The sequence below is a fragment of the Orycteropus afer genome, unplaced genomic scaffold (assembly GCF_000298275.1).
Source record: "Orycteropus afer afer isolate SDZICR_OR568_19922 unplaced genomic scaffold, OryAfe1.0 scaffold00006, whole genome shotgun sequence".
Lineage (NCBI taxonomy): Eukaryota > Metazoa > Chordata > Mammalia > Tubulidentata > Orycteropodidae > Orycteropus > Orycteropus afer.
Window position 1 is genome coordinate 23,367,643 of NW_006921593.1, and position 16,032 is coordinate 23,383,674.

The 16,032-nt window shown below is 50.1% G+C and overlaps 1 protein-coding gene across 1 annotated transcript in view; it reads right to left on the reverse strand.

Moving 5' to 3' along the window:
* AGAP1 (ArfGAP with GTPase domain, ankyrin repeat and PH domain 1) overlaps positions 1-16,032 on the reverse strand; it is a 666,775-nt gene that overhangs the window by 62,832 nt on the left and 587,911 nt on the right. The window contains exons 14-16 of the mRNA XM_007941633.2: positions 14,670-14,824; positions 11,067-11,157; positions 4,025-4,247 (exon numbers count right to left, since the gene is read on the reverse strand). Of these exons, the coding sequence (XP_007939824.1) occupies positions 4,025-4,247; positions 11,067-11,157; positions 14,670-14,824 (469 nt within the window). The remainder of the gene's footprint in view (positions 1-4,024; positions 4,248-11,066; positions 11,158-14,669; positions 14,825-16,032) is intronic.

The following is a 16,032-nucleotide window of genomic DNA, read 5'->3' on the forward strand; positions in this document are numbered from 1 at the left end:
AGCCAGCTGTTCAAAGGCGCCTGTCTGCCTCCCTTGCCCTCAGGTCTGGACGCCTCGGACGCACTGTTGTTTTGGGGACCGGTGGTTTCCTCGGGGATGGATTTGCCCTGTTCTCCTTGTGCGTGGTGCTGGTCTGGGGGGTGTGCTTTGGTAGGGGAGTGGAGGGGATAGACAGGCATAACTGTGTCCATAGTCAGAATGAGTCTCTGGACAAGATGGAACAGACGGGGACTTCTTGGGCAGCCATCTGGGCCCCTGTTCAGAGGACAGGACTGATACTCTGCACGTGGCTTTTCCTTGGAGATAAATGTATGAAAAGGTTTCTTTGTAGAAAACCTCAGGGCAATTGAGACAACCCTGCAGCTGTTTCTACTAACTGTCCCGGTCCTGCAGAAAGACAAAGGCTGGGGTGTGGTCCTCTTTCTGGTGTTAGACAGACAGGATTAGACTAGAGGTCCATTCTGGCTTCCTGCATGGAATTTCACTTGGGTGATTCTACCCCTGAGTTTGGTTGTGTATTTTTGAATGAATGAGATGGTGGCTGCAGAAGGTGGTGGGGGTGTGAATGTTACCATGTACTATGCTCAGTCGTGTGTGTGTGTGTGTGTGTGTGTGTGTGTGTGTTTCGACAGTGTAGCTGTTGTTGGGAGCATGGTGGGGCTGGCTCCAATGCATGGCCATCTCACCAAACACGTGAACCCTGCCTGGGCCTGCATCATCGTCATAAGTGCTGGTGGCTCAAATCCACTGTGCGGCCACTGTGCCTGCCTTCCAACCCAGGCGCCCCTCCCAGCACTCGATTGGGCAGCGGGTTTCCGCTGGCTTGTTTTCAGAGGTACAGGCAGTCCCCAGATTATGAGTGAGTTCTGTTCCTATGTCTGTCTGTAAGTTGAATTTGCATGTAAGCTGGAACAGGGAGGTATGGTTCGCAGCACGGTCAATGAGTCCAGTGTTTGTTTTAGTATCTAGTGTATCCTGCTATGCATAGAAACATTGAAGAAAAACTTCCAGACACATTAAACTTTATCTTTAACATGTTATCTTTATCATGATAACAGAGTGAAAAAATAATGTTTTAATGCACCTTGCAAGGAGTACCTTGAATTTTCACTTCAACAGGCTTTACAGGGGCTGGTTCAAAACTATGGGTTGTATGTCAGTCACACGTTTGTAACCCAGGCTCTGCGCGTCGGTCACCAGGTCCTTCTTCCTAGTCTGTCCTGGTCTGGAAGCTCTAGGGAAACCTGTCCACTGTGGGGACCCAGATGTACTGGACATGCTGGCGGCAGAGCTCCCAGCCTCACAGCAACATGCAGCCAGCAGAATAAAGCACACTGGCAGACAGAGGGTGGTCCCGGTCCCCCTGGAGCCTCATACGTTCCACCAGGAGAGGGGAGCACCTTCGAATGGCCTCCTGTCTCCATCCCTTAGCTCATGTGGAACAAGGAAAAACACACACGAACAAATGAAAAGCGCACTCCAGTCACCTTCTGCACCACTGCGCCTCGCTTCAGAGCCAGCCCAGCCGTTGGCTCTGTTTTCGGCCTTACCAACCTTGTGCTTGTTTTCCATGACTCACGGATTCACACACCGTTGGCGCCTTGCCCACGTCGCTACCACCTGCTGGCACACACACTCTCTGCCCCTTATTTTAAATACCAGCTCGGGTGCCTTCTTGCCACAGAAACTTCCTCAGAGCTCATGAGTGGTAGGAGTCCCTTCAGTCTCTGGATTCCATGAGCCTGGCACCCCCTGCCCCTGATGACCCGAAAACATGCCTTCCACCACTTCAGACTCACGACACCATACAGCTCATCTCCGTGAGAAAGTGCTCAGTGAGGGTCTGCTGAAGTTAGAAAAACTCAGTGGGAGAATTACTAACAGAATCCAGGAGCATTCATTTGTCATACAGAAATACCTTCTCAGAGATGAATGGGATTTCAGACCTTCCAAAGGTAGCTTTGGAAATACGATAGCATAGTATCACTGTGAACTCAGCCTGGATACAGCTACAGCTGAGTGGGTATGAGACACACGAGGCAGGCTCAACTGCCTCGTGAAAAAGGAAGACTCTGAAACAGGTCTCTGGAGCAGGCAGATGGGGTCCAAACAGGTAATACCAGGCAGAAGTGAGAGTTACAGCTCAGGAAGGAAACTGACATGCACCAGCAAGGACAAAATACTCACACACTCTTCACTTAGGAGTCAAGGTGAAATTCACATCACTTAAAAAACTTAAGGGCCATGTTTCTTCCTGCTCCTTTTCAAGGGTTTCACTGATCATAATAAATGGAAAAACAAACGTTTCTAATTCGTTCATAATATTAAAAATAGTGTATATGGTCCTTTTTGCCCCTACACAGTAAGGCGGATGAGGATAGAGTGATTTGTTCCCCCACCTTACTCCAATTTCAATGTTTTCTGCATCCATACATTCAATTCAATCTAATTTCTAATCATTTCTCATTTTTATACCTTAAGTATCCTTCCAGGATACTATACCTCAGAAAAAATAGATATTAAAGCATGAATTAATCTTTAAAAAATGCTCCTCATTAATGCCAGCTGATTTCTACAGGTTAGTGTTAAATAAATCAAGATAAATTTTTAAAGTGTACTGTTTCCTCTGTTTGTAATGAAGTTACATACATGTACATCACAGCACAAAACTCACATACAAAGAATGCACATGGCGAATGGGTGCAATTTTAAACAAGAAACACATTCTGGTGGCACAGTGGTTAAAGCACTCGGGTGCTAACCAAAGGGCTCGGTTGGCAGTTTGAGCCCACCAGCTGCTCGGCGGGAGGGAGATGAGTCAGTCTACTTCTGTACAAACTTACAGCCTTGGCAACCCCATGGGGTGGTTTTCTGTCCTCTAGGGGCGAGTGAGTTGGAAGTGACTCCACAGCAGTGAGTTTGGTTTTGGTTCACCTTCTGGTCTACCTCTACCCAGAACATCCAAAAGAAGCAGTGGGATCCACACATGGGCTTTATCCTCTAAGATGAACCGAAGGCGGTATCACAAACTCCTTTTCCAGCGTTAGTGGAACCACATGCACCCACCACCCGTTGTACGTCATTACTACCCAGCAGTTGAAACCATTTCCTGTCCTTTTATTTGGTGTCCAACCATAGAAAGCCACTTGGAGTTCAAGTATCTGATCATCACCTCAACAGAGAGATTTGAAAGGTGCTCTGAGAGATACTGTCTCTCTCTTCATGTCTCCACACTGAAGGGAGTATTGAAAGCAAACTCCACGCCCTAAGCCCCACTTCCTGTCTAGGAGGCACAGCCTCACTGTATAGGAGCCAGTCGGAAGGCACCTCCTTCACACTGCCCACTGTGAAGATCCAGCAGCTCCCAGGAAACAGGGCTTCTGAGAGGACACACGGCTTCATCACCTCTCAGCAACACCAAATACGCATGCACGCTCACAAACAGTTTACAACAACTGCAAACGAAAAACTGGCAGCTAAAGGGCCTCAAAGGAATGTGACTTTCACACTGGGTAACAACTAACACCGTGGGGCACCACATAAGTCATGCCACACCTGGCTGATTAAAGGTGTCAGGAATGTATTTTAACAATAACACGTATTTTATTACATTAAACTCAGTTGTTTGGGGGGTGGGAGGAGAGCACCAACTGAAAGGAGGCTAATCAAAGACATAAAAATAATAAAATGAAAGAATAAAACTTTCCTAATTAGTGTGAACAACATAGCTCACACCTATTAGAAATGTATTAGTAAAGTCATGTATTCCTAATGTTAGAAACTAACAGGTTTCTAAGAGGGGAAGAGGAACCCAAAGGCCTCAATGCAAGCAAAGAACCAAGGTGTTGGAATTACCCACATCTGCTGAAGACCACACTGAAACATGGACCTCGCCACACTGGACTAATCAGCGTTCCTGTAGGCGACAAGAGCCATCCCTGGCGTGGCTGTCATTAGGGCTCTTTTCAGTGGTCTAACTGTTGGCCAAATGGATCAGTAAGCACACCCCTTCCAAGGTCCCTACCTGGTGGAGTCAAGGGAGGGCTTCGTCCGCCCCTGGCTGCCCTCCTCCCAGATGCTGTTGGCCAGCTCGTTCCCGATGGAAGACATCACTTTGATAAGTTCGATAGGCCAGTCATCCAGGTCCAGAGAGCGGACGCGGGAAAGGTGGGTGCCAAGATTCCGGTGGATCCCTGAGCACTCAATGCACATGAGGGCGCCCAAGTTCAGACTGGCCCAGTTTGGATCTGCGGAAAGAGGGGCAGAGGGCCAGATGTACAATCAGACGGTCCCGCCTGGCTCCAAATGCTCCGGATTCTGGACAAAAGGAACCAACAGGCCCCAGTCAACCCAACTTCCAGCAGCCCCTTCCTAGAGTCACGCAAAGACACGTTCCCTGTCTTGAAAGATCCGACAGGTTGGTGGCAATTTCAACCCCAAACTTGTTCCTTGGATAATGGCAGTTCCATGCCTTTCTCACACAATAAACAATGAGAAGTATTGGTTCAGACAGAAAGATGTACTTTCCAACATGTCAACTGCAGCATTCAACTCGAGAAACCAGACATTTCTGGAAACACTTGTGCATGATCTGGCAACCATTGTGGAGAGCTGCTGATAGGGGGTAAGGGAAGAAGTATGAGGGACAGCCGGGTGACACTTGGGCTCTGTGTCACTTCCAAAGCTGTAACATCCCTTGCAGCCATCTCTGCAACCATGGGCACATCCACACGTTCATCAATCACACAGTGGACAGGTTTGAAAATTTTAACAAGGACAGAGAGTCACACACCAGGGACAGACACAGTCTTCAGAAACACGGAAGGAACATGCTGTCCTTCTCTTCACTGCTGGCAAGATGGCAGCAGGGTGCTTGGCTGGAGCCGGCTTGACTACCCCTGACTTGTGGAATGAACGGTAACGTAACGTGGCTTTAGGCTGTGACAATGGACCAAGGGCATGCTTGTACAGAACAATGAACATGCTCAGACAAGCACTGGGACCCCTGAGCTGGGGCATTTACTGTGTGAAATTGGTTGACATCATCAGAAGACACGGGGCTTTGCTTCATGAGAGAACCTACAGGTTATTTGTGAGATGGGTCCCTGACAGCTGACGGCTTTGTCACTGACAGAAGCAAATCAATGCTTAAATCATCTAGAACCATCAATATGTATTGGAAGAGCCAACACCACCACCAAAAACCAGGTAGCTGGCATCATATTTATCATGAACCATTGGGGACATACCCTTTTTTCTGTGGATAGCAATGACCAGGAACAGCTCAATGTGGACTGATCAGGATTCAGCCAGCCCTTTATGAAACCTCAGATATGTACTCAGCAAGGTGGTGACAGACACCATGGGGGACACGAGACAAGTGAAGTCCGTGACTTCAGAGAGGTCCTGGCTAGGAAGAGGAACCTGATATCCAAAGAGAAACAACAAGGAGACGTAGAGGATGTGTGCTGAGGAGTGCGGTGAAGTACAAATGCTTGGGCAGCAGTGAGGAAGAGGCCAGTGATGGTGAACCAGCAGCCACAGCTATAGGGAGGAGCTTGGGATGCTTCAGGAAGAAGGCAGTGTGAACACAGCTCCAGGGAACTCAACACCCCTCCCCACCTCCAGCCCTCACTGTGTGTCTCCACTGTCCTTCTAGGCCCAGCTTCCTGAGGGAGGTGTCCACACTGGTGCTTCTGTACCTCCCAAGGATCTGCAACCAGGCCTCCACCCACCATTCCACCAAAACAGGTCAATGTCAGCAGCCACCCCCACAGGCTGCATCCAAAGGACTTTCTTGGCCAGCACTTTACTTGACCTCTTGGTGGCAGTTAACCACCCAACTCCCTCCTACAATACCAAATGAAGAACCAAAGCCACCACTGAGTCAAGGCTGACTCCTGGTCGCCCCACGTGCTAGAGCTGAATGGAGCTCCACCGGAGTTTCCTGGCTGTGATCTCTGTGGCAGCAGATCATCAGACTTTTCTTCCTTGGTGCCTTAGGGTTTAAATTGCTGACCTTTCGGGTAGTAGTTGCCAGAGGAGCAGGGAGGTCGCATTTTCTGACCTCCTCTAACCCCACAAGAGGAAGACAGAATCACTATCAGTAGCCCCAGGCCTATTCCTGCCAGGCCAGACATGCCACCTCTCTCCAGCCCTTTCACCAACCCTGACACCAACCATTCCCTCCTGCAGCACCCACCACCTCTCTCCTGGGTTCGCTAATTCAGTACAGTGGCCACACAGAATTCACAGATTATGGGGTTCATTAGGGAAGCAGCAGGCTACAATTTAAGTTCAGGAACACGCTCAGTCTCTCTCCCAATAGTGCATGTCTCTCAGTCTCTCTCTCAGCAGTGTGTGTCTCTCACATCTCTCTCTCAGCAAGTGCATGTCTCTCAGGAGCACGTTTCTCTCAGCAGCACGTCTTTCTCAGCCAGCAGTCAGAGAGACTTCTTCTGCCTCTAGGAGGGCTCCTTTTGAGCCTGGCAGAGTGACCACTAACCAATCCCAACATCAGAATTGTATACATCTGAGAGAGAGCGAACTGCCCAGAAGACCGCTTCATGCTGGTTGAACAGAAACACCCCAGGTGGATAACTTTAGCAATCAGGAGCTACTCAGTTGCTCACAGCAAATTCCACCACGGACTTTACAAAGACTTATGGCTAGAAAAGTCACACTATGTTAATTTACTACACTGCAGTAGTTGAGTGCAGACTGCTTGTACCACTCTCCAGTGCTCCATCTGATTCCTTTTTGGTCAACACTCTTCCTGGGTTCTCTGGAGTTTTCTCCCATTTCTCTGGTTGTTCCATCTTGATCTCGTTTCCAACTTTTCCACCTGAACCTTCCCTTTAACTCAGGGGTCCTGCAGGCTTGTCTTCTGGCAAACTCATCCCTGATCCTAGGTCCAATCACCACTCAATGCTAACAACTCTCTCCAGCTACCTCCCGCCTGCTCCTTTCTCTTGAGCTACACAGGGAATCATCTCTTTTCTTTCCTGTGGACATCCTGCGGGCACCTCCTAGATACCACTGTCCCCTGGTAAACCTATCCTTCTGCTAGGATCTTCCTTATTGCAGCCAACAGCACCAGAACTTACCGAGGTACTCAAGTCAGGGTCCCAGAGATCAACTTCAAGTGCCCCCTCATTCCTACAGCCAATCACTAAGGTCGAATCTCTTTCAAATCCAACCCCTTCTTCTTGTCCCCACTGCTCTACATCTGTTCTTAAAACACAACAAAAAACACAGGCCGCCTAATAACCTGCATGTCCTAAGACACAGATGCTCACCATCGGAAAATGAGATCACCTTCTCGAATATATCCTTACAGTTTTCCCCCTGAAAATACTGACAAAGATTCCCTGGGGTCTCCTAGATTTACTGCCACAAGCCCTTATCCACTTAAAAATGCCTTGCAAGGTTTCTCCACATCAACTGGCATATTTTAAGACTATTTTTGAAGGTTGCACATTACTTCACCATGAGCAGACGTTTCAATTTATGTAACTGCTGATCCGTTTCTAGACATCTGGGAGATAAAAAATGCTGAGATGAACATCTTTGTGTCAGCCCTGTTCGTTCCATCGGTCTGGTTCCTGGAAGTATAAGGTGGGTGTGAGGGGCATCTGTGTGTCAGTCTTATCACGATGCTATAGAACTGCCCTGTGGATGAATGTACCCATCATCATCAGTGGGTAGATGGCACAGTTCCCTGCACTTTTACCAGAATCGGGTATTTTTACTTTCAAAAGGCTCTGCCACGGTGCGAGCTACCTGTGTCTGGATCTCAGCCTCTCTGGTCTGCTCAGGCCTCTGTTCTCTGAAGAGGCGCAGCAGGCTTGGTTTGATGAGCTTCCTCTGAATCTCACTATTTAAACTGCTCTTCTGTGACCTTGGAAAAATTACTTGACCTCTCAGACCCTTTATTTCCTCACCTAGAAAACAGGGCCTACAGCAGCATCAACCGTTACAGAGTTGAAAGAATCAGAAAAGAGAACAGGTGCAGGGAGCCAGTGCTTGCCCGACAGAGAGGTGTTTAAGGAATGGGGCCTCGTTATCCTGTTCTCCTGAATCGTCAAACTCTCCCCAGCATGTGTCACCTGTCCCTGCACATCTGCTCAGGTGGCCTCATCTAAACAAACTCGCCCCACAGGGTCCTCTGAACAAGCCTCGCTCTCGGACCCACCTCCCCCCCCCATCCCCCCCCCCGCCACTCGCAGGCCCAACCTCCCTCCTCCGTACCCCCCACCCCTGCCACTCGCAGGCCCAACCTCCCTCCTCCGTACCCCCCACCCCTGCCACTCGCAGGCCCAACCTCCCTCCTCCGTACCCCCCACCCCTGCCACTCGCAGGCTCATCTCCACTTTACTGTGCGTCTTAGTTTTCTAGCACTGCTGTCACAGAAATACCTCAAGTAGATGGTTTTAACAAACAAATTCATTCTCTTATAGTTTAGGAGGCTACAAGTCCAAATCCAGGGGCTGGGTAAAGGGCCCTTGACCTTGGCCTTCAGTTCTCCCTCCTGTTCCAGGCCCACTGGAGCTGTAGGTATCTCCTAACTCACAGAGCTGCTGGCTGCTGAGGCTGACAAAGCCAAGAATGCATTCTTTGGTGGTTACCAAGGATGGGAGGGAAAGGGGGTGCAAATCACTAACCAGAGAACAGACGTGTATTAACTTGGGTGAAGGGGCGGGCAATACACTATAGGGGGGCGGGAAGCACAACATGGCCAACAGCAAAGGAAGACAGTGGCAGGTGCACAGGAGAAAGGACGACAAGCGTACAGACTATCACACACACAAGCCAGCAGTGACAGTCATTACAACACTATCACATTACAGTAATTACAAATACTATCACACACACAAGCCAGCAGTGAGTCGTTACAAATATCTATGTGTAGACATGTAGGCAGACATACAAGCTGGACAGATGTGGACATGCAAATGACAGTATACTCATGACTACATGTAGATTTGGCTGAGAACATTTCTGCATATGTATTTGTATGTACAGGAGCTCTGGTGGTGCAGTGGCTAAGGCATCTGACTGCTAACCGGAAGGCTGGCAGTTCAAACCCCAGCCACTTCGCAGAAGGAGGACTGGGAAATCTACTTCTGTAAACATTTACCACCTCAGAAACCCGAAGGGGGTCACTATGAGTCGAAATTGACTCGATGGCAGTGAGTTTGGAGTTTTTGGTTTTATGTGTATGTAAACTGCAAACATATCCAAGAGTATTATCGATTATATAGGGGGCAAAGTTGTGAAAACTTCTTAGCCATAACCAGATACCTTGAGGGAATGAGTCACTAGCCTGGGGGACTTAGGACAACAGTCTCAGGGGACATCTAATTCACTTGGCATGATAGTCCACAAAGCAGTGTTCCACATCCTACTCAGGTGAATAGAGACTGGGGTCTTGAAAGACTGCAAGTGGCCATCTAAGATATGACTATGGGTCTCTCCTTGTCCAGAGCAAAGATGACTAAAGAAAATCAGACTCCAGCAAGCAATAACTCCAAAGGACTAATGGACCACATCAACCACAAAGTGTGCTATCCTGAGACCAGAAGAACTAGATGGTACCCAGCTACCACTACCAACCACTCTGATCAGGATTGCAAGAGAAGGTCCTAGACAGAGTGGGAGAAAAAAATGTGGAACAAAATCCAAAATCATGAAAAAGATCAGATCTACAGGTCTGACAGAGACTGGTGGGAGCCCTAGACACCCTGCAAGCCTGGAACTGAACCCACCTCTGGGGATCACCTTTTAGCCAAACAACAATAACACCAAGGAGGAACATGCTTCTTGGTACAATCAACCTTATGCGACCAAATGGGCAGCATGTGTCCAAAACCAAAGCTCAGGAGACAGGGTGGATGGACATGGGCAACCCAGAGAGGTGGGGGAGGTGTGCTGTCACGTTCAGGGATCGTGAACCATGTCACAAAACAAAATGTGCATAAGGTCTTGAGTGGAAAACGAATACACTCTGCAAACTTTCAGCCAAACTACAATAAAAATTAAAATAATAATAAAATAGTAATTCTCTACCCTATAGGATACGAACAGCAAAATGAGTCTCCCAGAGGGAAAGGCACAGCACACACTGGACTAGGAAGCCTGAAGTGACACTGGGCAACTCCAGGCAGCAATTTCGGATCCTATCAGTTCAATCCGATTCCTTAGTGCATCAGCAGCTTGTGATTAAAGACCAAAACCAAATCAAACAAAGACACTACTTGATGGCAAAGGCCAGGTACGATTTTCAAATGAAATGACGATGACTATAAATAAACAGAAATCTCGGGGCAGGAAGGAATCAATCCCACTCTGTTTTTATGGCAGAGGCAATACACAGGGATCAATGATGGAGTCAAAGGCTGCTTCCTGCACAAGGCACAGATCTGATCTGCAGCAGACACCACGGCCCGAGGCGGTGATCCCAGCTCGTCTCGGTGCCCAAGGTGTAAGAAGCAAGACCCACAGAGGCTCAGAAGAACCAGGACAGGAACACACTGCCGTTGTGGAGACTTTAGTGAGAACAGCACTGTGTTGAAATTACATCCCAATAAAAACAGATAACTTCCCTGTGTTTATTACTGTTAGGCCCCTGTGATTTAGACCCCGATTCACCATGACCCCACGCACAGCAGATGAAGACCCTGCCGGGGTCTTCTTGGCCCGTCCATCCCTGTGACTGGCCACAGGCCAAACCACTGTGATCATCGGGTTCTCACTGGCTGCCTTCTGGAAAGAGACTGCCAGGCCTTTCTTCCTGGTCTCCTCAGTCTGGAAGCTCCACTGGAACCTGTTCAGCATCACAGCAACAGGCCAGCCTCCTCTGACAGACGGGTGGTGGCCGCCCATGAGGTGCGCTGGCTGGGAACTGAACCCGGGTCTCTCTCGTGGCAGGTAATATCCTATTCAACTCCTCAGACCTGCTAACTCAGGCCTCAAGCTTTTTATGGCAACTCTGACAGTTCACTGCAATGTGGGCGGCATCCCTCCTCCCTGGTACCCAGCCCAGCCCGCTTTCCCGACACACTTACTCTGAGTCTCGCAGTCCACACAGTGTGAATTCCCTCGGATGTTTCGTATCGACTGCAGGGCCATGGCTTCACTCTGACTGGTCAGCCGGGACTAGACAGAGAGGAAGACCAACACGTGCAAAAGGTAAGAGCTCCAAGTGCCACTGACGTGTCCACTAACAGTGGCAGGGAAAATTCAGACAGGCCCTGAACAAATATGGGATATGGGTCGTCTTCAAGCAACGACAGGGGAGTTATTAGGCTGCACAAAGCAGTAGCCCATATTAAAACTGATCAGATGAGACCAAGTGCACCAGCCATGAGCTAAGAGGTAAGTTCTGGAACAGTTGTGAACGAACAGGAGACCCATTGCCACGTGGCGAGTGTAACTGGTCAGCATGCTTTTCCTGCCACGTGTCTGCTGGGTGTGAAGACTAAAGAATCAGAAAGACACAATTGGCTTGAGAGCAAAGGCCAGGGCTTAACCGGTGCCACAAGGCACAACTCACAGCCCTCATGGGGACACAGAGGCCACGCCATGCGTCATCCTTGGAGATTCACTTTTCATTTTAAGAGAGGAGCAGATGCTACAGCAACAAACTCACTCCTGATGGTTCCCCCAAACAAACATTTGTAACTAACTGCATGGGGGCAGGGAGGGGTGAGAAAGTGGAGCTGGGTGCGCTGTACCCAGACTCACGCTTTACTGTCTACTTGCACAATGACCAGCAGACAGACAAAGCCCAGCACAGGCCTACTGCAGAGAAGATGGGAGACATGGGGTGGGGTGGGTGGGGGAAGTAACATTCACACACAGGATGTGACACCGATACAGGGTGTGGCCCTGCAGCCATGGTGGTTAACACCTCAAGAGCGGTTCTCCAGCTGTTTCTGAGAGCATCTTCACACCGACCTGCACTTTTAAGAAGGCAGCATGACAGACACTGCTTCTGAATCTGCCTTTTTAACCAAATGATCTATCATTCTCTTGATGCCAATGCGTATCTTCCTACTCCCTCATTTTAAAGGGCTGCATGGAATTCCACTGATGACAGTGCATCTATCAATGTGCTCGGATGGACACTGAGGCGGCTTCCGGTTTCCTGTCACAGATGGTGTTACAAAGAGCGTGCTCAGCCATAAATCTGCACATGACTTCCTGACTTACTAAGCAGGAAGTCCTTCTGGGTAAAGTGGCATGTGCCTGGCATGTACTTAATACAAAGCCTAAAGCCAACATTACCTAATCAATTTCAGAGAGGACTGGCCATAAGCTTGAACCTTGGTGTACCAAACCAAAGCCACCACTGTCCATTCCAACTCACAGCGCCCCTATGGACAGGGTGAACAGCCCCATGGGTCTCCAAGGCCGTAATCTTCACAGAAGCAAAGCCCAAACCACACTCACTGATGTGGAGTCCATTCTGACCCACAGCGCCCCTAGAGGACAGAGTGGAACTGCCCACAGGGTCTCCAAGGCTGTCAGTCTTCACGGAAGCAGCATACATCCTCTTTCTCCCACGGTGCGGCTGGTGGGTTTGCACTGCCAGCTTTTCAGTAAACAGCCAAAAGCTTAACCACTGAGCCACCAGGGCTCTTTAAACTGAACCACTGTGTGTGTCAAACTGTTTCAGGGCACACAATGTATTGTTTAATACAAAGTAATAAACTACAATTTATTAATTACTCTCGCCTAAGTTAAGATATCAAAATACTGGATTTTCAAAATTCCCTTTGGTTAAATACTTAAGTATTCAAAATATGCTTAAGAATTTATACTGAGGTGGCATAGTGGCTAAAGCACTTGACTGCTAACCAGAAGGCTGGCGGTTCAAACCCACCAGCCACTCCTCGGAAGGAAGGTTGGGCAATCCTACTTCCGTAGTGATACTGCCTCGGAAACCCAAGGAGGGGTCGCTATGAGTCGGGGCCGACTCGACGGCACATAACAACAACAACATACGTATTTTTACAGCAATTTTAAAAAAAGGAATTCATATTGGCATCTGGCACATGCATGTGTTCACACACTCAGGAATCTGCCTGTCTGTCTCTATACATACTTGTACCTGCATCTACAAATCCAGACAGGTGGACCTGTGTCTACGCCTACTCAGAGCTTACTCTCCCTGAGTCGTCATTTTCTTCCCAGGCTGCTCCTGGCTGAGGTAATTCCTTAGCCTCATGTCCTTACTCTTGTTCATAAGTGTCTGGGGTGTCCCCTCCCAGGGAGGGTGCTCTCCTGAGGGTGTGGCCCTCTGGGGACAGAGCAGGGCCAGTGAGCCAAGGTCTGCAGTAGCTGCGGGGATGCGGGTAGGGTCTGGTGAGCACGTGCCGTGGATGAGGCCGCCACTGCTCCCCACTTTCCCGACTCTGGCTCAGGTGACGTGGCTGTGGCGGCGGCCTGGGGAGCTGGGCACCTTCCCTCATGTCTGGATACACGTTTGCCTGGTAAGCAAAGGTCCTCCCCGCTCCTGGTCTGAAGCTAAATGGGCCACTGTCCCCATGGACAGGGAGACGTGCAAGAACCCTGTCCTCATTTCAGGGACCACGAAGGTGGCTGCGTGGGGACGTGACTCACTAAAGCCATGGCACTCAGAAATGAAAGGCAGTGGTTCACCCCAGCCTGGCCATCACATGTCTTTGAAAAAGAGAAGCGAATGACATTATAATAACAATGACTGTGGTCCAGTTTACCCTGGTTAAAGAAGGCAATAAAACAGGGCACTCAGTCTTTCTGAAAGGCCGACTCCCTTCTTAATGACAAAGCTGAACGTAAATCATTGCCAGAGGTGTCTTTAAATGGTCACTGATGAACCTGCGGGTTGGGGGCCGTGTCCTGCCTTTTAGTTTCTAGTTGTGAATAGTTTGAAAAATGATCACAATACTAAGAGTCTAAAACAGCCTGGCCAAGGGGCTGAAAAACACCCAGAAATCCTGCCAGTGATGCAGCCCTTGATCCTGCACGTGGGGAAATAGGTTTGTTTAAGGACTATCACCAGGCAGCAGTCTGGACCATGCAGGCTAAGTCCCTCTTTCTTCTTTTCTTCCAGCTAAAACAACAATGAAAGAATTATCTCTAATTAAATCAATGACCCTATTACATTGAAAGCCTATCAGGCTTCATCCATAGAGTTTAGACCATGGAAATGAAACCGTCTCTGAATTCCCACCCAGTCGTCCATGCGTCTGTCATCTACGCGCCTGACCAGAGTCGCTTTCCTAACCTGCACTTGTTCGAACTTTGGGCATCGAGGAGACCGCCACACTGCCAGACTTAGGTCTGCGAGTCTTATTCTGCGTCTCCTCTGTCACCAACAAAACTAAACGTGGCTATATAAGCCCCAGAACCCAAAGGGTTCCTTACCTAGGTTTCACACCCGGGCTGCTTCAGGAGCGTCAGGAATCAAACTGGGAGACGGCAGCACAAACACTGCTGTCGAGGGCCCTCGTGCACCACACACACAGACACGTGTGAGCGCCCTCTGTCTTTTCAATTACTCAGCTTTGCTCGGGAGGGCCCAGGTCCTGCTGTCTCCGCCCCCCGCCCCAGGCATTGCTCCCAGACGTCAGTTCCCCGACGATCAGCGCTCTCCAGCCCAGCGCAGCCTGCCGCGGACTCACCTTATTCTTGCTGCTTTCACACGACTGCAGGCTGGCCAGGATCTGACTCTCGATGGCCTGGACCCAGGCATCCCTCTCTTCATACGTGGTGGCTTCAAAGTGCCAGGTCTGGCCAGTGAGGGACACGATGATAAACTCAAAGTTTTCTTCTTGTTCTGAAACACAGAAGGGGTGGGGGGATGAAGCATGGCGCTTTAACGCAACAGCCGCCCCTCTGCCAGCCTGTCATAAAAGCACCTGGCTGCGGAGTGGAGCCCCATGTCCACACACTGTACACACTCTAGAGCGGGGCCCCAGGGCCTCAGTGAGCGTGCAGGGGACCAGGACAAGGGAAACCAGCCACGGTGCCAGGGCTATGCGGGGCCCTGAGGCACCTCAGGGAAACTTGGGGACGGACTTGAAATCCATGCTGCTAGTCGTGGGCTGCAGCTTTAACTTCCTTACAAGGGGCTGGGGTAGACGCACAGATGCACCACGTAAGAGGAAGGCACAAAGGGGCCTATTTGTGCCAGAGGACCTGAGGCGGTGGGAAAGCACGTGAATGCCCGACACACGCATGCCGGAAGAAAGCACGGATCCCAGGTGACGTGGACGAGCACGGGACTGAAAGGCCTTGGCTGAGACTTGCAGCCCCTGGCCTTGGAGGTGATGGCAGTGGTCCAACCTCTGGACGCACTCCTCAGCCTCACTTTCCTGACTCATAAGGCAGGATGGAGCTTAAAGGACACGGCCTCATGGAGGCCAGCACAGGGCCCAGGCCACAGCTGTCAGCCGCCAGCCGGCACGGACTCCACCCCAACGCAGTGCCCCGTGTCGGGTGGAGCCATGGGTTTCCAGGGCTGGTTTTTCAGGCCTTTCTTCCGAGGGACCTCAGGGGGAATTGAACGGCAGCCTCTGGTTGGCAGCCAAGCTCGGTCCCCACTGCGCCAGCCGGGGTTCCTCACTGAAGAGCAGCTGCTGATACCCTGGAAGTAAGGCCACGCCACCACTGCAGGACAAGCCCACAGCCAGGTGACAAAGGCCACACGTGCTTTACACTGACACGTCTGCCGGCTGGGCCGAAATCTGCAGAATTTATCTTCAACTCCACTCCACTAAGTGGGCATGTCTGCTTACAAAGTGTTTGGTGAAGGACCTTAGGGCGCCCAGCTTTGGGGAGTGTGGGTGAACGGCTGTTGTGAGCTCTTGTGGCGTCACCTAAAGGCCTGTGACCTCTCTAAAGGCTAGTTAGAAATGACGGAGATGAGGCTCCTTCTGGCCGCTAGCCAATACCAAAGGGCAGGTTCTGGGTAGAAGTCAGCCCGCCATCCCACACACGGGCTCGGCACTGAAGCCAGCCCCCCCGAAGGTCACAGACTGGGGC